Here is a 20,338-nt window from a genome sequence, read left to right as displayed (position 1 = left end):
CATACACATATACACATACATAAACATATAGTGAGGAATTTAAAAGAGAAATGACTTCGATGTTTTTCTCTGGGTTCATACCTCACATTGTTCTTTGTTTTGGGATCTTGTGGAGTTATGAGTTCCCTGAGTCAAACTTTTTAAGAGGAAGGAATGAAGAGCTTTTATAAACTGACTTAAAAAAACAAACCTCAAAACAACAACAAAAAACATAGTCTTTATTTTACCTTCACAGACAGTTATCAAAAACACAGAAGACAGTAGCCCCAAATCAATATATTGCTCATTCGACTCTTACATTTAAGAGTCTCACTTTTCCCCTTAAGTTATGATGGAGATAGGCCTTTAGTTTTAGTTCTTATTGTAGTCTATATTTAAAAAAAAAAAAATGAAACCCTCTAATTTGCTTCCTTCCTTTCTTCCCTCCCTTCTCTCCCTCAAGAATTTATTTTCTCTTCCATTCACTTTCCTTTTTCAATCGAACAATTAAAAAAAGAAAGACCCCATAACAAATATGTAGTTAAATAAAACAAATCCTTCTTTGGCCAAAAATGTATGTTTCATAGTGTCCTCTCTCCTATATGCACATACATATATATGTATACACATATATATGTCTTGTTTGTAAAGTTGTTCTTCCTATTAGACTATAAGCTTTTTGAGAGTAGGGGTTATTTTCTACCTTTCTTTTTGTATCCCTAGTACTTAGCATTGTATCTGGCACAGGGCCTAATAGGAGCTTATTAAATTCTTGTTGACTTAGTCCATCACCTCACTGGCAGGAAATGGGTAATCATGCTTCATCTCCCTTCCTCTGGAATTCTGGTTTGTCATTGAAGTCAGAGTTTCTGAAGCCTTTCAAAGCTGTTTTTCTTTATAGTTTTGGTTATGCTCACTCCACTCTTCATTAATTCTTAGTGTTTCCTCTGAATGTTTCCTATTATTATTTCTCAGATAATAATTTGTTTAACTATTCTTCAATAGATGGGTACTTTGTTAGTTTCCAATCTGGGACTACTATGAAAAGAACTGTTACAAATATTTCTGTACCTCTCTTCCTGAAGCACAATTCTGACTCTGTCACTTGCCCTATTTAACTGTAATAATTCCCAATTACCTCCAGGATTAAACATAAAATCTTGTTTGGCTTTTAAAGCCCTTCATAACTTGACCCCCTCCCCAACTTTTCAGTCTTCTTACACTTTATTCCTCTCCTGTGTGTTCTGTGTGAGTGACATTAATATGCCATTTTTCCTGCCTTCAAGCTGCCTCTCTCCCCTTTCTCCCATACATTCTCCTTATTTCTACCTTCTAGTTTCCCAGGCTTCTTTTGAGATACAGTCAATAAACTTTATTAAGTATCAGTTATATGTCAGGTACTATGCTAAGTTCTGGGGTTACAAATATGAAAGAGATAACGATTGCCTTCAAGGAACTTACAATCTAATGGGGGAAGATAACACATAAAACAGAACATGGGGACTATGGGGATGAATGAGACACCTGGTGGCTTATTGGAGAAATCAAGTCTTAAATAGTCTATCCTCCAGAGGAAACAAAGAAATCCAAAATGAGCATCTGAGAAGGAAATGAGCCAATGTCTGAAATGTTTCTCCTTTCACCCCTCCTTATATGTATATGGGGGAATTCCTGGCTCCACCCTTCACTCAGAGAGGCAGAGAAAGGATATTGGTGAACCGAGAGTTTCGAAGCTGACTGGATCTTCTAAGAGGATGAGGTTTCCCGAAGATTAGTTTATTAAGGATACGGTGAAGAAGTCAAGGGAGTCCAAAATGAGTGCAGGTTTTTGGGAAATGAGGTATATAAACTAAATTCCCATCCCAGAAATCTTTCCAGGAGTGCAGGAACTTTTTTTTTCCTTTTGTATCTCCTATATTGATTATGGTGCCTGACATATAACAGGCACTTAATAAATGAAAGTTGACTGACATTTAAGTCCTTTTTTTCTCTTTTCTTCATCTTCTTTCTTTGATTAATAGCAGTCTTATAAACATTGGCTCTTGGCTAACTTTTGCTTACCCTAGATCCGTTCACTTAAGATTTATTAACTTGTTCCAATATATCCATAACCACTTTGCCCAAATTATGAAAACCCGTCCTAAGGCTGGGTGAGTCCATATACTTTTCTTTGTGCTTATAGCTTTCTAATTTGGTCTATAGTGTATGTTTGGTGAGCAATGCAGATTTCTTGAGGATAATAACTTTTTGTTGTCTGTGTACACTGAGGTTCTTGGTAAATGATGGTGATAATCGTGTACATCCCAATTCAGTTCAACCCCTATTATCGGACTCTCTTGGGCAGACGATTGAACTAGGGGATATAAACTTGTATTCGATCCAGCTCTTGCCTTCATAAATATTAGTAGCAATTTGAAACTGAAAACCTTATTAATGGGTTCAGGCTTATGAAAACCTTATCTATCAATCCTCTGTAGCCTCTTTCCCACCCCTTCCTTCCTTCCCACCTTCCCCATTTCCTCACCCAGGGCTCCCTTCTGAGCTCCACGTTACTATTGTCACTCAATTTCCCACATTCTTCTTAAGAGGGCCTTAAGATACAGGATAAGTAAATTCCTTGGGACTGGATTTCAATTACTTCCTTGGATGCAAACTAAATAACCCTTACTATTCTACAGCCCGGGTGGCCTCCGGTGGGGTCCAGCTCTCCAGGATGCTTGGAGCTCACGGACTCCCTAGCAGGTTCCTCACAGGTGCACGGTTCTGCCCTACCTCCGGGATAGTCCGGTTTGGTCTTATGGACTCGAAGGATAGCCACCCAGAAGGTTAAAAATAGTTCTACGCGGAAGCCGTCGGGGGCGGGGCCCCTGTGGGGGGCGGAGACAGGGGGGAGAGGGAACAGCGGAGTGGAGAAAAGTGCGATTAAGTCGGCCTCGGGTGGGCATCCGCCAACGCCACGGGGGTTATTTTTCTAAAGGAGGCAGTCTTTGAAATGGAGCGGTCTCCGGCGCGGAGAGTTCGGAGCCCTGTGCGGAGGGCTCCTTGAGCTCGGCGCTCCGACAGCTCTATCTCCGAGCCGACGCAGCCCGGGCTCCACCCCCGGCCCGCCTCCCTCCTCCCCGCCCAGTACAGTGTCCAGCTCCGGCTTCCCGCTTCCCTAACCCAGAAGTCACGTTAGGAGACTGGAGCCGGACTTTTGAGCGCCGGCCCGAAGTTGTGCAGCCAGAGCAGTTTGCGCTTTTCCAGCCTCTCTTCCTCGGGCGCTGGGGCTGACGCAGCTGCGGGGCAAGCGGCACATGCACGCCTCGGGCTTGGGCTTCGCTCGCCTCTGCGGCTGCCCCCAGGCTGGGCACCTCGCTCGCCGCGTCGCGTCTCCTTAGCTGTCACTCCTCCCGCTGCTGGAACTTTGCCCCGCCGGTGACTTCCCTCGGCGTTGCCACCCGAAGCGGCAGCGCGGGGGAGACTACGCGATCGGTACGGACACAGCGGAGGGCGTCCCTGGCTCCGCCGCGAGGGGTTGTCCCAAACCTCTGACAAGAACTGAGCTTCGTTCGGGAAAGAACCCGAGGGGGAGCTAGCTGTTTGCCCGGAAGATTCGGGAGCTCTCCGACTTGGAGGATGCCTTCGAGTCAGGATGGTGAGATGGGGGACCGGAGACCGGAGGACTGGTTAAGCGGGCTGCGGGGTCGGCCTGGAAGCTTTGCGCTGCGACTCTGGGGGGGATTTGCTTCCTGGGGCTGGGCTCACTAAATGCTGGGTCTGATGGCCCCAGGGCAGATGCTCTCCTTTTGGTACAGCCTACTCGGGACTTTCGTCCTCGGGGGTGAGCCGGGAGCGCTGGGGTGCTGAGGCGTGGCCAGCCACTAGGGGGTAGGGAAGAATACTTGGAACGCCCTACTCCCGGCTAACCCAGCCGTGCCGAGTGGCAGAACTTGCGGGGAAAAGTTGGGGCAGGAGGGAGGAGCGCTGGCGAAATCGGACTGCTCTAAAGAGCTCCAGTTTATTCAGACTTCAGGTTGGGTCCTAAGGAGTGAGTGAGGTTCAGGCTATTAAAGCAAACAGCCTTGGCCCCTCCTGCGGCAAACCGGCCTGACCGGGGAGGGCCGTCAGAGCGGCCCCACCTTTCCTCCCTCTCGGATCCGCCTTTCCCCAGCTTCTGGGGGAACTGGGACACCGACTTCGTTCGTCTCCCTCTCTGCAGAGTTGGAGCTGGAGCTGGAGACAGGGTGGTGGGCGGGAGGAGAGAGAAGTGGGTTGAACAGGCGGGTCTGTTTGACCCCTCTGGCCAGCACGCGAAACCATCTGTTAGCCCAGCCCCCACCGCCAAACTCCGGAGGCCCGGGGTCAGGGGAACTAAGTCTGAAATCGAGCTCATTCTCGAGACCCTTCCCGAGCCAGGAGAGGTGGGAAGCAGCGGGCTGCGTGGCTGGTGTGGGAATCCCCCGACCTGGATCCTGTTGACTGCGCAATGTCCGCCGGGGTTCCGGGATTTTCGCATGACTGAAGAACGATACGGTCCCCGGGACCTTTTCTCCCCGCCCTAGGACCGATGTGAGAAGAAGAGGGTCAGATAGGGCTGGAGGACTGGCCCTGACATGGCTCTGGAGATAGGGACTATAGGGAAGAATTCCTGATTCTCTTACCCCTGGCTGGAAACGCGGATACCTTTCTGGAGATCCAGAGAAGCTGGGAAAGCAGGAGACCGGGACGTCCCATCACTGGAGGAATCCCGCGTACCTGGGATCGCAGAATCTCCTCACCTCGAGTCCTGTCTCCCCGAGAGCTTCCTGAGAACATTCGTGCCCTACAGGAGCGGGCTCTAAAGGGGGTGTGGGCAGTGGTCGCTCCCACTCCTTCCCAGGGAGCCGCGCTTGCCAGAGGCTCTGCCGACCCCTCCTTCTCTGCCTCCATCGCTCGGGATAACCAGAGAACTCAGTCGACCTCAAGTCCTTCCAGAGCTGAGAAGGGAGCGGTGTAATAAGCTCCTTTCCCGACGCAGCTTCTAAGTCCGAGCCCCTGGGGATGGAACATGCGTCCCCTCACCCCTTGACTTGGGGCGGGGCAGGAGAGTCCCCACGCCAGCCCCGAGATCCGGGCCTGGGAGAGGCTGATAAGGAGCCCAGGGCAGAGGCAGCCGGAGAGGCCTGTGTTTCTATAGCGGCTAGGTCTCCGCTGGCCCCGAGCTTGAGGGAGTTTCGGACAAAGATCACGGATGCAAGTGCGTGAGGGCCAAAGGAGAAAGAGCATGGTGGTGGCAGTGGTAGTAGGGGTGGTCGTGTGGGGGATGGTGGAAAAGGCCCAAAAGACCAGGACTGGGGAAGGTCGTCCCGAGGAACCGGATGCGACTTGACTTACTTTCTCTACAAACTCAGACCGAGAGGGGAAAAACGCAAGGGGTCCAAGGGCTCTTTTTCATCGCCCAGCTTCATTCCTTCTTGGTCAAAAATGGGCCTCCTTTAGTCATGAAGCTGGAGTCCTCTTGGGCTTTCTGAGCCACAAGTGATCTCGGTAACCTGAGCTCGGTGCTTCACTCCGAAATGTCCAGGGAACGGTGGGCTCCGGTTCCGGATGCCAGGGTCCTTTATACCTTTTGCTCTTCTCCGCAGGGCACCCGAGCCGTTTCCTGCCGAGCCCCTGCAGGGTGCTGGTGCTCCTGAACCCCCGAGGCGGAACCGGCAAGGCCCTGCAGCTCTTCCGCAACAGAGTGCAGCCCATGCTGCAGGAAGCAGGTGTCTCCTTCACATTGCGGCTGACTGGTAAGCACCGAGGGCCAGGTGCTCTGCCAGCCCCTTCCACCTTGGGTCACCAAGCCAGGGCGAGAGTGATGACGGCTGCAGGGTCCCACGTCGGCTTCGGAATGCAGAAGAACTTGAACTACTTGCTTCCCTCCTCCCTGCAGAACGGCGGAACCACGCGAGGGAGCTGGTGCGGGACGAGGATCTCTCCTCCTGGGATGCCCTGGTGGTGATGTCTGGAGATGGGCTGATGCACGAGGTGAGTGACGAGTGGTGGCTGGGGGGCCGGTGAGGATCGATGCTGGTAGGAGGTAGCTGCTGTTTGGTGGGGGGAGGCTAGGCAGGTACCCACTTTGTGCTTTCAGGTGGTGAATGGCCTGATGGAACGACCGGACTGGGAAACAGCGATTCAGAAGCCTCTCTGTAGCCTTCCGGCAGGCTCGGGCAATGCTTTGGCTGCATCTGTAAACCATTACGCAGGGTGAGGGAGCCAGGATTCTGCCTTTGTCCCCCCTCCCCCTTTTGTGGGCTCTCAGCCCTTTAAGAAGCCTCATCCCCTCCCTTCTGGACTGGGTTCACACCCCCAGGAGGGCATTCAAGTCCTTAGGCCTTCGGCCTCTGCTCTCTCTCCATCTGCTCCAGTTCCTCTCCAGGGTCAGGCTTCCTTTTTCTCTCAGGAGGCTGGCTGCATATTACCCTCCCTGCTAACCCAAACCCAGGGAAGGGACCAGTGGGGTCCGCGGACTTGGGATTCCAGCCCTTCCTCATGTTCTTTCTTCACTTCCCAGCAACGAACAAGTGACCAATGAAGACCTCCTGACCAACTGTACCATGCTGCTGTGCCGTCGGGGGATTTCTCCCATGAACCTGCTTTCCCTACACACGGCCTCAGGCAGCCGCCTGTTCTCTGTGCTCAGCCTGGGCTGGGGCTTTGTTGCAGACGTAGATGTGGAGAGTGAAAAGTACAGGTGCCTAGGGAAAATTCGCTTCACGCTGGGCACGTTCCTGCGCCTGGCCGCCCTTCGCACCTATCAAGGCACGTTATCCTATCTTCCAGCTGGAGCACCTTCCTCCAAGATCCCGCCTGGTTCTCCTCTGGCCCATGACCAGCCAGGCCCTATGGATTCGCTCCTAGTGCCTCTGGAGCAGCCAGTACCAGAAAACTGGACTGTGGTTCCCGAGCACGAATTCGTATTGGTGCTTGCTCTTCTCCATTCCCATCTAGGAAGTGAGATGTTCACTGCCCCCATGGCTCGGGGAACTGGAGGGGTTATACATCTGTTCTACCTTAGGGCTGGTGTGCCCAGAAGTATGTTACTTCGCCTTTTCATGGCCATGGAAAAGGGCACACACATGGACCTGAACTGCCCTAACCTGGTGTACGTGCCTGCAGTCGCCTTCCGACTAGAACCGCATGATACCAGGGGCATGCTTACAGTGGATGGGGAACAGCTGGCCAGCGAGGCTATCCAAGGCCAGGTGCACCCTGAGGGCTTTCAGTTAGTTAGTGGCTGTCCAGAACTAAAGCCTAGCCCAGAGCCAAGTCCTCTATCTTGTTCAGAAAACTCTGCTTCATCTGAGTTCACTTCTTAAATGTTGGGACTTAGTCAGTTTTGAAAACAGGCAGCACCTTGCCCCTAAGCAAAAAGGGAATTCTTCCACAGCTTAGGTAGTTGCAGGACTCCAAAATTAGGCAAGCCAGCTGTTAGACGTCCCAAGATTTACCCATCTCAGGATCAGTTAGTGGAACTCTTTTGGCCAGAGGTAGCATACCAAATAAGCAGTCTAAATAAAATAACTTTTCCAGATTGCCTAATTCTGTCTCTGGGGAATAAGGAAAAAGTGGGGAAAAGCTTGGCCCTAAGAGAAAGGATCATATTTACATGGTGCTTTACAATGATAAAATTCTTAAAAATCTACATTCATTTGGCTTATTTGCAGATGGGGGGGAAATTATGTTTGCTATCTGCCCAAGGTCAGTGATAAAACTTGAAATATGAACTTTAAGTTCGGTGCTCTAGAATGAACACAGGTATCAAATTTTGGCCAGTAAAACTCTCAAGTGCAGCCCAAACCACAAAATGTAATTGGGAACTAGTTAACAAAATAAAAATAAAAGTAATACATGGTTTTCAAAGTCAATATGCCACCCAATGGGATACTGATGTACAATTTAGCCATCTATTTCAATCTTAGTTCAACACAATTGCCCTAGGGATAGGGAACTTTTTCTCTGCCAAAGGCCATTTGAATATTTTATAACATCATTCCTGAACCATACAAAATTATCAATTTATAGAATTCAAGCAATGGGAGGTTGTATCTAGCTTTCAGCTCATCATTTTCAGTTGCCTTAGCAAATCATTTCAAAGGCCTTGCTTTCTAAGATGCTAGAGAGAGGAGATAGTAATTTTACTGATAACCGGGGGAAGTGAACGCTTGTGGGGATTCCAGCTCAATCATTCAGGAAATCCTCAAAGAACTTGGCTGAAGCCTTATCAATAATTTTTAAAAGTCCCTACTATGTGTCAGGCAGTGGTGATATAAAGAGAAAAGGCCCTGCAAATTGAAGTGTTTGCATTCTATTTGAGCCAAAAGGTGGGATTTGGATCTTTCTTGGCCACAGTTTTACGGAAAATTGGGGCAAAGGAGAAAAAAGGGCAAACTGGATCAATAGCAACTGTTCTCCCTCCCTCATTCTTGCAAACAAAACCTATCCGTTTCCAGCCTGTAATTAGTCCTTTTGATCATCGTCCCCTACTCCCACTTCACATCTTTTCTACTGGACAAACTAGATGGAATCCACTGAGAAAGCTGCAGGAACAGTAGAAGCAGTGTCAACTGATCTCTAACCACTCCCCCACCCCCCACTTTTTCCTTATTGGGATTTTTCCCCTGGATTTTAGGTAAAAAAAGAAAAAAATACCTGCCTAGAGTCCTATTGTGTTATACCAGCAACTTCAGACTCATAAAGAAGTATTAAATTTCTTACTACAGTTAAAAACTTATGGAAGAGCTCAACTGGCTGAATTGATCAATGAACAGAAACTTTTGACTATAACAGTCAAATATTAGGAAATTATTTTCTAAATGCTAGAAAGGAGTCATACTTTCTCTTTTTTTTTTTCTGGCAAGGCAATCGGGGTAAGTGACTTACCCAGGGTCACACAGTTAAGATGTTTTAAGTATCTGAGGTTGGGTTTGACTTTAGGTCCTCTTGACTCCAGGGCCAATGCTCTATCCACTGTACCACTTAGCCGCTCTAGAAGCCATTATTTCTGAGAAAGGCCAGACAGCTAGGAATCTGTGACAGAGATGTCTGATGTATTTGAAAAGTGATCTGAATGATCTCAAAGAACCCTTGGCTAGGACATAAGAGCATATACCTCCCAACTGTTCTCAATGCTTGAAGGAATGGGAAAATTTTGTTTGTGTGTTCGTGTTTCCAAAATTGTCTTAGAGGGGAAAAAAAGGCAGCAAAGTCCAGATGAGTGGCAGAGGCAGGTTTAATGGCGTTACTTTTTTTGTTTATTTTTACATTCTAATGAGCCAAACCCAAAAAAAAAAAAAAATGCAGGTAAAAAAAAGTTTAATCACACAGCACTTTATACAGATATTATAAGCAATAGAGCATTCACATCTCCACATGAACAATGAACGCACTTTGAAGCATGGCCCCACCAGTCAATCCTGTTTTGTTCTTAAATACTGTACAGAATAGAATCAAGTCTTCAAACGCCACCCACAGTCCTGCCTCTGACCACTCTCCCCACTGCTGCTGCTGCTGCTGCTGCTGCTAGCTGGTTATAATACAGCACAGTTGTGGAGTCAGCTTAAGGCTAACAAGATGCATCATGCTTTGGCTTTTTTTTTTTGTCTTTTTCTTAAGTTTAAGGTTTTTGCTTTTATGAGATTTTAGCTTTTTTTTTTTTAAACCTTAAATATTACAATACATACACCAAAAAATTACATAGCTGCAATGTGCTCAATAGCAACCTCATAACCTGGAGCTTCACATTATCAAAAGCTTAGAAAATGTGTAAACCTCTGTGCGTGTCTTGGGAGAGGTGTGAGTCCCCAGCCGGCCACAGCTCACAACACCTGCAGATAGAGCCAGCTGGGGGCCTCACTCTCACACCAGAATGGGTTGGCTGCTGAGGAGGGGAGCTTCTCTCTGGTATGAGCTTCATGTTACCTTTCCATGTTGTCAAGTAGCTACTGTGATGACAGGGGCAGAGTCCCTAGCATTTTATTTCCATCTTCCTGCTGTACTTTCACTCCTGGATGGTAAGAGGAGGGAGCACTTGTATTTTTAGTTCAAAAAATTTTTGAGCTTAAGGAAACCAAAGCTGCATATTCTCCCATTTGGTAGGGTCTGGGGTCAGCAAGGCACCTATAGCTTTACCTTCCCATTAAATCCATTATCCTTACCCTCATTCCAGAGTACTAAGCCATCCCCTTTATGTGCCACTGCCACCTCATAGGTAATGAATCTAACACAGGTAAGGTTGTGAGAGCATGGTGTGACTAATGGGACAGTTCTCAGGAAGTCCCTAAGGAACAACTGATCTGCTTGGGGCACAGACAGTTAGAAGATAGCAGATTCTGGAGAGGGCAGCAGGGGAGCCCATCAAGAGGGCAGGGGGACCGCGGGAGCGGGGCTTCCCCTGCTACAATGAACGTGAGGCACATCCATGGCTCCAGAGATCAGATCTTGCCCCTGAAGAGAACGTGCAGGCCTAAGGACATCCCCAGTATTATTCTCTGGGAACTTTCCGTGGCAAAGGAAGAACTGGGCTTTTCTGTTTTGTTAGGAAGTAACAGAGAGAAGAGGAGAAAAAACTCAAAAAACCAACCTAGGAAGTTCAGATTCTCTTTGTTGCAAAAGAACCTCTTGCTCTAAGACAGCTTCAGACCAGGAATGGGGAGTGCACCTAGAAGCTCCTTTCACTTCATCATCACTCACCTTGAGGGGATGAGGGCAGGAGGGGCCCTCTCTTTGGGGATGGAAAAAATGGAGAAGAAGGGAGACTCCAGGAGAGGGAGTGAGTAGGCAGCAGGCCACCCTCTCCCCATTGTGTCCACTGTCTTTTCAGTCTGGGAGTTGCTACTTGTCCTCAGTACCCTCAGGGATGCCTGCCTCCACCAGGGTTGCCCGGAACTGTGCCAGGACCCCTTTGATGCTCTTGATAAAACCCTTAGAGAGCGGAAATAAGGGGAAGCCGATGTCTGGGTAGCCACTCTTCTCTGGTAGGAAGCTTCGGTAGCTCTTCCTCCGCTTCTTTGGTTTGACACTGGGTGGCGCGGATGAGTCTGGGGTAGCCTCAGGAGTCTGCTCTGTAAAGTCCTTGCTAACTGAGGGTGCTGGTCCCTGGGCACCACCCTCAGAGTCTGAACCCTGGGAAACGTCACCAGCAGCCACTCCTGCTTCCTCTGGTTCTTCTCGGCCAGAGTCAGATAACTCAGTAGTTGTGGGTGGCTCAGGTGAGCTACCGTCCCCGGGGGCCCCATTAGGCAGCTCCTGGGCCCGCTCAAGGAGGGCATGGGTCTCTAGCCAGGATTCAATTCGGTTCACCAACCGCCAGCCTCCTGTACTGAAATGCTGCCGGATCTCCTGCTCGAAAACTTCAGGTGGACGTCGCAGCAGCTGTGTCATAGACTGTACCACTCGGATCAGTGCCATTTCATTATAACAGCGGCTATTCTCGTAGCCCTCCTGTAAGCCCCGGTCACTATCAAACCCTGCTTCATTGTAGTAAGGTTCATTCACCAGGATCAGGCCTACAGGATTAATTCAGAGAATGGAAAATGTAAGGGAATAAGTGAGATATCCAAAAGAGAAGCCAGGGCGAAACTATGTTAAAGGACATTTGATTATCTACCCACCATCATGTGGATTAGCCTTTTTTTCAAGAAGGAGAGATAACTGTTCTAGCTCATTGCTAAACAATACTTTTGTCCACTACACTGCCCTCTTCCCCTGGCCTGTCAAATCAATTCATCCCCGTTCTCAAGCAGTTTGGCTCAATTTAGAAAAATCTGGAATAATGAATGTTAGTCCTCCAAATCCATTTTTAACTTTGCTCAATTAAGAATTTAAGGAAAATGGTGTTATAACTGCCCCAAAGTTAACTCTTCCAAAGAAGCATAGGGTCCAAATCTCTCCCACAAACCCTCTTCTTTATCTCTCAAGTATTACTGATTTACCTTGGATGGAGATGAGCACCTGTAGAAGGCTGGATTTGCTGGTCCACCTTTCTGTTCCCTAAAATACATATAGAACAGTGAATAACAAACAGCCCAAAGACATTTGGCTTGCTCTTCCATCCCCATTTTTTATCTTAGCAACTCACTCACCTTTCCAATCCATGTGCCTAGTAGACTGACACACACCTTCCCATTGTCATATAGGTTGGGGTTTAGCCGCCCACTGCACTGGGAGAGGTAGCAAAAGTGGGGTGGCACAGCAGGGTAAATGTTGGGGAGCTGGATGTCAAACAGGAAGAGACCATCTTCATATGGAGTTCGAGTAGGACCCTTAATCAGGGCTGAGAAGAGGTCCTTTTAAAAAAAAAATAATAAAGGAACCATAGTAGCCTGAGCCATCAGAATTATGACCTAAAAAGTCTGGTGGATATAGTCACTTAGTACCTTCTTACTACTATTTCACTACCCAAATCTTTTTCATGGATTCTTACAAATTTGTGATATTCAGGGGGGAAAAAAACCAAAACTGTGTTTCCACACAATCCTTTTATCTCACAGTAAGGTACAAGAAAGAAAGCACTTTTCAAGATTTGACAGTGTTTAAAGGGAAGTTTTCCAGGTTGCCCTCTAAATTACAGAAAACTCTGTCTACTGAAAGAATGAATATTTAAAAGAATACAATTGGAACTTTAAAGAAACAAAATTGCCTTTTGCAATAAGGAATACATCTTAACAAATATTTTGGAAACAACATTTGGGATCATCAATTACCATAAGCATTTTTGTAACCAGAAAAGACACTAAAACTTTAACTGATTAGAAATCATGGGAATTTTTCTATCCTCCTTTGTGGAGATATTGGTACTGTGTAAATGACTGGTATTAAGTCCTTGGTCTCAAGCTACTCTGTGGCTGAGAAAGAATATTTTTTTTTTTCCCCACAGGAGGCTGAGAGGCCAGCAAGTGACAGCCTATGATGACAATTCTACTTTGGTGGAAAATAAGTGACCTCTACTTGCCATTCGGTCCTCAAAGGTTTTGACCATGATGCCATCTGGAAGCGAGGTAGCAAGCAGTGCCATTTCTTTCCTCACTGTGCTGAAGAACTTTTTGGCTTCTGGTGGCTGAAACTCAATCTTCTTAAATGAATGATTAACTGGAGGTGAGAAAGATCAGTTATTTCATCAATATAGAGAACTCTGGGGAGATATATCTAGAATGTAATGGGTAGGGGAAAGACTGGCAGCCAGGGGAAGCCCAGGTCACTGGGAAGAAGTGCTTCTCACTTCATGGCTTGGTATTTTCCCCCAAACAGATAATAATATACCCTTTATCTGACTCATCCTTTTTCTCTCCAATCAGAATTATTTGACTATGTTTAAAATCTCTTCACCTTGAACGGGGCTTTGAAGAAACAGCAAGTCAGAAGCATGACACAGGGATTGGAAATGGAGTGGAGTGCCCCCATTAAAACAGGGGATAAGTCAACTCAAAAGGAACCCAGTGGGAACGAACAAGGGGAACAAGCAAAACCAGGGTGAGGGGCCAACTTACAGGGTGCGAATTCCAGTACAGAGAAGACCTCGCCCTTGGCACTAGTGAAAGTGACCCCTGGCTTGCCACCACATTGCTGGCAGAGCACTGGGGTCTCACTGGGCCAATCTGACCGAACAGGAGACTGAGCCTCAGCCTTTTCCTCCTTGCGCTCTGCCTCTGGCATAGCCTCCATTTTTTCCTCCTCAGCAATGGCCACATTGTCTAGTGTCTTTTTCAAATTTTCTTGGAGTTTCTTGATGTCATCTAGGAATTTCTTCTCCCGGGTGGGCTTCTCAGGCTCCACAGTGGGTGAGGTGGGGGAACCAGTAAGGAGTTGTTCAACTGTCATGTTCTTGAGACTTTCCAGTATCTTGATGGCCTCCTTCAGTTCCCGGAAACTCTTTGGGGGCCCTTCCTTGCTGGCTTTCTCCATGAGCCCAGCTACAGGTGCAGCCATGGCGACGGCTCCCTGGATAGCGGCTGCGGCGGCCACGGCCTCTTCGCTGATGGCCACTCCCTTCTCCTCTTCGGCGGTGACTGGCAGCTCGGCAGGAGGCACGATGGGCTCGTCTCCCTTGGGGTGCTCATCCTCCATCAGCCCATTGTCTGTTTCCCAGCTGTCACTTTCGTCCTCCCACTCATCAGAGGAGGCCCCGCTGGTGCTACCATCTACAGAATCGTAGTCTGATTCCTCGATCTCTGACTCGATGTTATACAAGTGCTGGGCAGAGGAGGGGAAATACAACGGCAGCTCAGATTTGCAGGGTCTGGATGTGGAAGTCACAACCCCACCAATGGAAAAGCGTTCTGAAGGGGCTCAAGGCAGGCTATTTACTGTTAGGGCTACCATGGCTTGTGCTCTCACTGCACTGTTACATGACACGCATGTGTTACCTTCTTTCTTGGCTATGCTAAGTCCTGCTAACACTCAGGAGTCTCAGCCCAGCCTCTTCAATTTGGTTTGGAACAAACTGGTCTTCTCTAAACCATTAACTTGATTCTTTCATTCTCCCCTGGACTTAGGAAGAGAGTACTGTCTGGATACCTAACTAGTGCTCCTGTTCCATCCTGGCCCAAGGCTCTCTGCTTTGCTAAGCAGCTGCCTGACTGGGCTGAGGGGCCCAAGGGGAAAACCAAGGCAAATGAAGTGTGGATCAGCTGACGCTGCAGCAGTGTCCCCTTTGTGGGGACACACCAGGGAGCCTGGAACAAGTGACACAAGGGGGAGGTGAGAACATAGAAGACTGTGTCACATACTGTTCTCTCTCCCTAGATGGCCTCAGATAGGATGGTTAAGATCCAAAACCTACTCTAGACTAGAAGAGTTAATTCATTAAAGCTCAGGAATGAAAGTAAGAGAATGGTATCAGGTAATCACTTTACTTAGGCTAATAAAGAATGAGGATTTGGGAAGCATATGTGTCTTGCACTTGCTACTTTATTACCCAAACTACCTTTCCTTGCAATTCCTTTTCTGTTCACTTTTCATGAGAGCCTGTGTTTGTCAGGGAGTACCAATATAAAGGCTCACCTTTTCTTCAGATTGGTAAAAGGGAAACACTGGGTAAATACAAAAAAGAGCCAAGCAAATATGGGAAATTTTCTATGAGTCTAAAGTTTAGGGACTCACTAACAAGTGAGACAAGACTAAATTAGATAGGGCTTGGATCTGGATTAACTCAGGGCAAAGTGAGAAGGGTATTTTTATTCCTTCTTTCCTGCATTTTTCTCTTCCCAATCAGAGCTTCCCCTTTTATTATCTATCCAAGACCCCTGAAGAAACTGAAAAGAAAAAACCTATGACATTAAAACTTCTGGTGTAGAAGAGGAAAATATAATGAAAAAGAGAAGGCTAAGAGTTTTTCTTTCTCGTTTTATAGTACATGGAAGTATAAAGTAGAGCACAAAACCTAATCAGACTACAGGCAACTAATCAATTCAGGCTTATTCAGAGTCTCTCACCTGGGGTAAGATGATTGTTTTTGAATTGTCGGCCCATACCACCTCCACCTTACTGCTGACATCCACACGGGCCACCTGGCCTACTGATGGCTGCGAGGCAAAAAGAAACAGCCTTGGGTCATGGATTACCTTCTTAGGAGGCAGGAGGGAGCTGGATGAGCTATCTTGTTGAGATATATAGTATCTGAGTTTTGAGTACTTTAGGGAGCATCAGCTCCTGGAACTCACACAGCACCAACAACTTCTGTCTTGGGACCTCCTGATGGGAAGGTAGAAAGGAGAGCTGCTCCCAGAACCTCTATTTAAGGAGGATGATTGTAAGTATCTTAAGGGCAGGGACTGTCATCTTTCTTTTTCCTAATTATATCCCCAATGCTTGTCCCTGTGCCCAGCAAATGGCAGATGCTTAATAAATTACTGCATGAGATGGGGGTATAGACCAGAGGTTTGGGAACATAGGAGGGAAACAGCTCAGAATCAGGAGTAGAAATCTTAATAGTATTTACCTCATATAGCTTGTTTTTCAAAAATCTACAAGGGATTTCCCTTGCTCACTGAATAAATACAGGTTTCTTAATGTGGAATTGAAAGGCAGTACTGTATAATAGAAAGAACACTGAAAACCCATCTCTGGTCCTTGATAGTCATGTGACTAAAGGGCAGCAGTACTAGGCCCATAGTGCTCTGTTGCTGGGGAGTCAATGAGCCTCACAAATGTTACAGTACGTACCACCAACAAGAGGCGGCTATGTCCCCGGTCCTTTCCGATGACTGCCTGGCCTCATACCTCTGCCAGTCTGGGTGACTTGCTATTTCTCAGACTTACTGCACTGGAGTGATGGCTCATCTGAGAGTGCCAAGGCTGCCTTTTAGCTGCTTTCCCTGATCAGCTCAAACCAAAGTTCTTGTGTTCTCTCTCTCTCAACTCCTACAGCATTTAATAGTGTACTGCTGATACAGGTTTTACCATATCCTGCTTGAGGTTGTCAGTATTTGTAGGTCACTTCCTCTGATAGACTGATTGCAGATTCAAAGGTAAATTCAAAGGATTAAGGCTTGTACAATTTTGTATTCTCACACTGCCTAGGGAAAGAGTGCTTTGTACATCAGGACGGAGAAGAGACCCATCATCTCAAAGATACAGGGAACTCCCCGATGAAAGGTTCCTGTCAGCACAGTTCAGCAATGTCTCCCTTCAACTTCTAGTCTCAGTGCCCTAGAGCAACAAGTCACCTGGGCAGATCACAGACATGGCAGAGGCAGTCACTGGATGGATGCCATTTGTCTCTGAAGCCAGCTCTTCCCCTAGCCGAACATACACCTTGCTATCCCCATACCACTTGGTATGCAGGGGTACTCAGATAGTTACTGAATGAGGTTCCCCTTATGAGAAGTGAGAGGTAAGCCGTTCCTTTATGCCTCAGATGTTCTCTTGCAGACAGGGAGTTTTAGCTGATCCTCTGGTTAATAAAATGCCTGAGCACCTACCAGGAATGTGGAACTGAATTATATTTTGATACGACCAGGTCCTGTGTGCTGGAGCCATCTGGAGGCAAAAACAGAGCCTGCAGTTGTTTGATTTCTGTAACCAGATTGGGTCTAAGTAGGAAAAATCTTCTGTTTGTTGTGTCTAACGAATGGGGGTCCTCTGCCCAAGAAAGGCAGATATTCCTCCCCCAGGCTGCCTTAGCTGCAACACTAGAACAAGGATGAATTGCTTGAGGAAGTAGACAGCTGGTCAACTGTACCTCATCTTCCTTGGGGCCAGCAGCACCTTCCTCAGCATTGCCTATTCGGATGACTATGTCTGTAGTCCGGAAACGAAAATCTGGGTGATCAGCAATGTCATAAACGCTCACATCCTCTTCTTCTCCAATTAGCTTAAATCACAGAACAGATTATTATAGCCAAATTATCCTTTAGACCAGGGATGGGGAACTTCTAATGTAGCATGGACCATATAAGGCTCAGAAAATCTTGCATAATAAAAATGAGCTGAAAGCTAGGTACAACAACCTCCCACTGCTTGAGTTCTATAAGATGATAATTTTGTATGGCCCACAAATGATGTTATAAATATCCAAAAGGTCCTTGGCAGAAAAAAAAGTTCCCCATCTCTGCTCTAGACCAAGGACCCCTCACTCTTCCTTATACTATTCCCTCCAAGCAGGGTTCATTCTATAAGAGAAAGAAACAGTTATACACTCACCTCCACATCATCCCCACTTGGCCGAAGCTTGAACCACTTCACCATGCAAGTTCGGCCAATGTGATCTCCAGATTGTACCACTCCGTAAACAGCTGGATCTGGACAACTCTGGACTACAATTCATAAAAAATCAAGGTGATGGGCTAAGAAATTCTGGAGCATAAATGCTTACCTCAATTCTCATCCTGAAATCTGGCATGAGATCTGATATCTATTTCCTGCCTGATTTAGATCTTTCTTCTTGTCCCAAATCCCAAGGTGTGACTATCTACTCAGAAGAGTAATAACTCCTTCAATCACCACCCCAATCCCATTTTAATTTCTGGTACAGAATCCCCCCAAATGATCTCTTTTTCTTCTATGACCTCTAGCCCTTCCCAAATGGGGAATACCTCACTAGGCTGCCTCCTACCTCTCTTATCCACGACGAAGTCCCCTGGACAGAATTCATTGTTGTCTAAATGGTGCACAGGGAAGAGCTCATTTGAACGGATGTTAGTTTCTACTGTGCCATCTTGCCACATCACATCTGCTGAGGTCATTGTAGTCACCACCTCCACTGCCACCCTATCAGGAGAGAGGCACCAGTGAGTTAATATGCTGAGACTCACTACCCTCCCTCTCTACCCCATTCTCCAAGATGGTCCTCATGTAGACCAGAAAACATGAAGGTTCCAATTTCAGGCTCTCCTGGAAGGCCCAGAGAATTAACACCTGGACATTAGAGACTCTGCCTATATTATCCAAGTCCCTTCTAGTCTTTGTGGACTCTGTGGACCCAACCTGGGCATATAGAGGCCACTGGCTCCTACAGGCTGACCTTGGTATCGATCACTCTCCCTTTCTAGACCAGCATGTGCAGTACTTCACCCACCAACTGCCTCCTAAATAACCTGAGCGGTGAGCAGCTGAGAATCCCCAAAAGTAAGTGTGTGAGTAACATATGACATAGTGATCTCAGTTGTCTTGCAGATCAAATCAGATTAGTTAAGCCAGCTTCCAGTCACTTCATTGCTTACCTGTCTCCTGGCTTGAATTCTCGAGATACCTTAGTCTTCTTTTTCTTGTGCTTTCGCTTCAAGTTTTTGATAGACAAGGGGATGCTCTTCTTCCGCCCAGGGCCACTGCCACTCTGGGAGGAGGCAGTAGAGCTAGCTGAAGAAGTCACTGAGCTTGTGTCATCTGTATCATCAGCTGCTTCATCATCTGCATCCTGTTCCATTGACTGCAGTCTATAGTCTGTGGCTCCCTCTTCTTTGAGCAGAAATGGGGACTGTCTTTCCATTGTGTCATCAGACACCTCTAGACCTTCATCTTGAATTTCAACTGGGTTGACAGAGCCATTGGGAGATTCATCGGGATTGGATGGATCTATTGTTTCACTCTTGGCCCTGGATTCCCCTTTATCAAGATCCCCATCAGGATGATCCCCAGGGCCAGGGGAATCTGGGGAACAGGACATGATCTTCACAATTTGCTTCTTCAGCAACCGCTTTACCTGGAGAGGTTGAGGCATGGAGGAAGGAGAAGTACTAAGGTCAGAATGGCAGAATACCCACATCAGAATAACCCAATAGAGCTAGGGTGGGTCAAAAACAACTAGCTCAAGTAGTATGTAGATTTGCAAAAGAAACAAAAATGAAAAGAATAAGGCAGCTGCTCACCAAGACTTAAGACCCAAACTTATTCTGTACCTCCCTGCTGCTGTTGAAAATGGATGAGTTCATAGCTACCCACTTCCATCTTACTGGGTGTACCTTTTTGGCTACAAAGCCCTCGCCTAGGACACAATTTCTTTCAGGGCATTCACAGGTGATCTTGGCTGGCTCCACCTTGGCTGGGAAAACGTAAAGACAACGTTCCCCAAGTTGCCGCTGGGCATGGTCAAAACACCCAAGACGTTTCACTCTGTGAAAGGGAATTGGAAAAGATAGTGAGGTAGTAGAGATTTTGAGGGGGAGGCATTGCATTAGGACCCTCTTGTGATTGAGCTTAAAGTCCTCAGGAGATTTGCTGGGATCAACACTGGGACCTGGAGAAAAAAGGAGACTTACCGCGCCAAATTCTCCTGTGTGATGACTGAAGGTGGGGGGCTGACACTATCTGTGCCTCCTGGACAGAAACTTTTGGTAATCCATGTGACTTTCAACTCTACAACCTGTACCTAGGGTGAGTGGAAAGGGCCAGTATTAGAACAGATTTTTAGTGAGTTTTATTAAAAAGAGCTTTGTTTTCTAAAGCATAGCTGGGATTCAGGAGCTGGCAGACAACCTTGGAATGTGGAATCTAATACTAATAGGCTCTGGCCTAGTTCCCACCTGAAGTAATAATAACCCTTCTCCAAAGACGCATCATTCACAGAATCTTAGAGCAAGAAAGGATATAAGGGACTAGTCCAAATTGATTATTTTACAGCTGAAGAAATTAAGGCTCTCCAGAGATTATGTAACTCTTACAGACCACCTAATACAACCCCCTAAATAAAGATGAGGATGAACCTGATGCCCAGAGAACTTGAGCAATTTATTCAAAGCCATACTGTTAATAAATGGCAAACTTAAGGATTTGAACCTGTGGAATTTCTGATTCCAAATTCAGTAATCTTTACATTAGATTAGAAATGATTGCCTAACTCGCAGTCCAATGTTAGAGAATTACCTCTACTACATCCTAATGCGCAGATGGGATTGTATCATTATATCTACCATAC

At 47.0% G+C, this 20,338-nt stretch overlaps 3 protein-coding genes across 4 annotated transcripts in view; 1 reads left to right on the top strand and 2 right to left on the bottom strand.

Moving 5' to 3' along the window:
• Positions 1 to 97: 97 nt before the first annotated feature.
• SPHK1 (sphingosine kinase 1) lies at positions 98 to 7,856 on the top strand. Of its 2 annotated transcripts, none has more exons than XM_051994992.1 (5): positions 98 to 3,616; positions 5,586 to 5,735; positions 5,879 to 5,973; positions 6,080 to 6,195; positions 6,503 to 7,856. In XM_051994992.1, the coding sequence occupies exons 1-5, from the start codon at positions 3,598 to 3,600 to the stop codon at positions 7,305 to 7,307; spliced, it is 1,185 nt and encodes a 394-aa protein (XP_051850952.1). In that variant the 5' UTR covers positions 98 to 3,597; the 3' UTR covers positions 7,308 to 7,856. The 2 variants fall into 2 exon arrangements, with proteins under 2 accessions (XP_051850952.1, XP_051850951.1); XM_051994991.1 differs by lacking the exon at positions 98 to 3,616 and adding an exon at positions 4,190 to 5,197.
• Positions 4,086 to 4,890, bottom strand: LOC127560432 (uncharacterized). Its single transcript, XM_051995014.1, has 2 exons — positions 4,623 to 4,890; positions 4,086 to 4,519 (listed from the first exon to the last, which is right to left on the bottom strand). Exons 1-2 carry the CDS (start codon positions 4,888 to 4,890, stop codon positions 4,086 to 4,088), a joined length of 702 nt encoding a protein of 233 aa, XP_051850974.1.
• Positions 7,857 to 9,202: 1,346 nt separating the features above from the next.
• Positions 9,203 to 20,338, bottom strand: part of UBE2O (ubiquitin conjugating enzyme E2 O) — an 85,401-nt gene continuing 74,265 nt past the window's right edge. Inside the window, exons 7-18 of the mRNA XM_051994968.1 lie at positions 19,683 to 19,792; positions 19,386 to 19,536; positions 18,648 to 19,126; positions 18,041 to 18,195; positions 17,629 to 17,741; positions 17,168 to 17,299; positions 15,420 to 15,509; positions 13,476 to 14,178; positions 12,941 to 13,077; positions 12,072 to 12,275; positions 11,922 to 11,979; positions 9,203 to 11,495 (exon numbers count right to left, since the gene is read on the bottom strand). Of these exons, the coding sequence (XP_051850928.1) occupies positions 10,822 to 11,495; positions 11,922 to 11,979; positions 12,072 to 12,275; positions 12,941 to 13,077; positions 13,476 to 14,178; positions 15,420 to 15,509; positions 17,168 to 17,299; positions 17,629 to 17,741; positions 18,041 to 18,195; positions 18,648 to 19,126; positions 19,386 to 19,536; positions 19,683 to 19,792 (3,006 nt within the window). The 3' untranslated portion in view covers positions 9,203 to 10,821. The remainder of the gene's footprint in view (positions 11,496 to 11,921; positions 11,980 to 12,071; positions 12,276 to 12,940; positions 13,078 to 13,475; positions 14,179 to 15,419; positions 15,510 to 17,167; positions 17,300 to 17,628; positions 17,742 to 18,040; positions 18,196 to 18,647; positions 19,127 to 19,385; positions 19,537 to 19,682; positions 19,793 to 20,338) is intronic.

Source organism: Antechinus flavipes, chromosome 4 (assembly GCF_016432865.1).
Source record: "Antechinus flavipes isolate AdamAnt ecotype Samford, QLD, Australia chromosome 4, AdamAnt_v2, whole genome shotgun sequence".
In the NCBI taxonomy this organism is placed as follows: domain Eukaryota; kingdom Metazoa; phylum Chordata; class Mammalia; order Dasyuromorphia; family Dasyuridae; genus Antechinus; species Antechinus flavipes.
The sequence above is the reverse complement of the archived record's forward strand: the minus strand, read 5'-3'. Positions and strand labels throughout refer to the sequence as shown.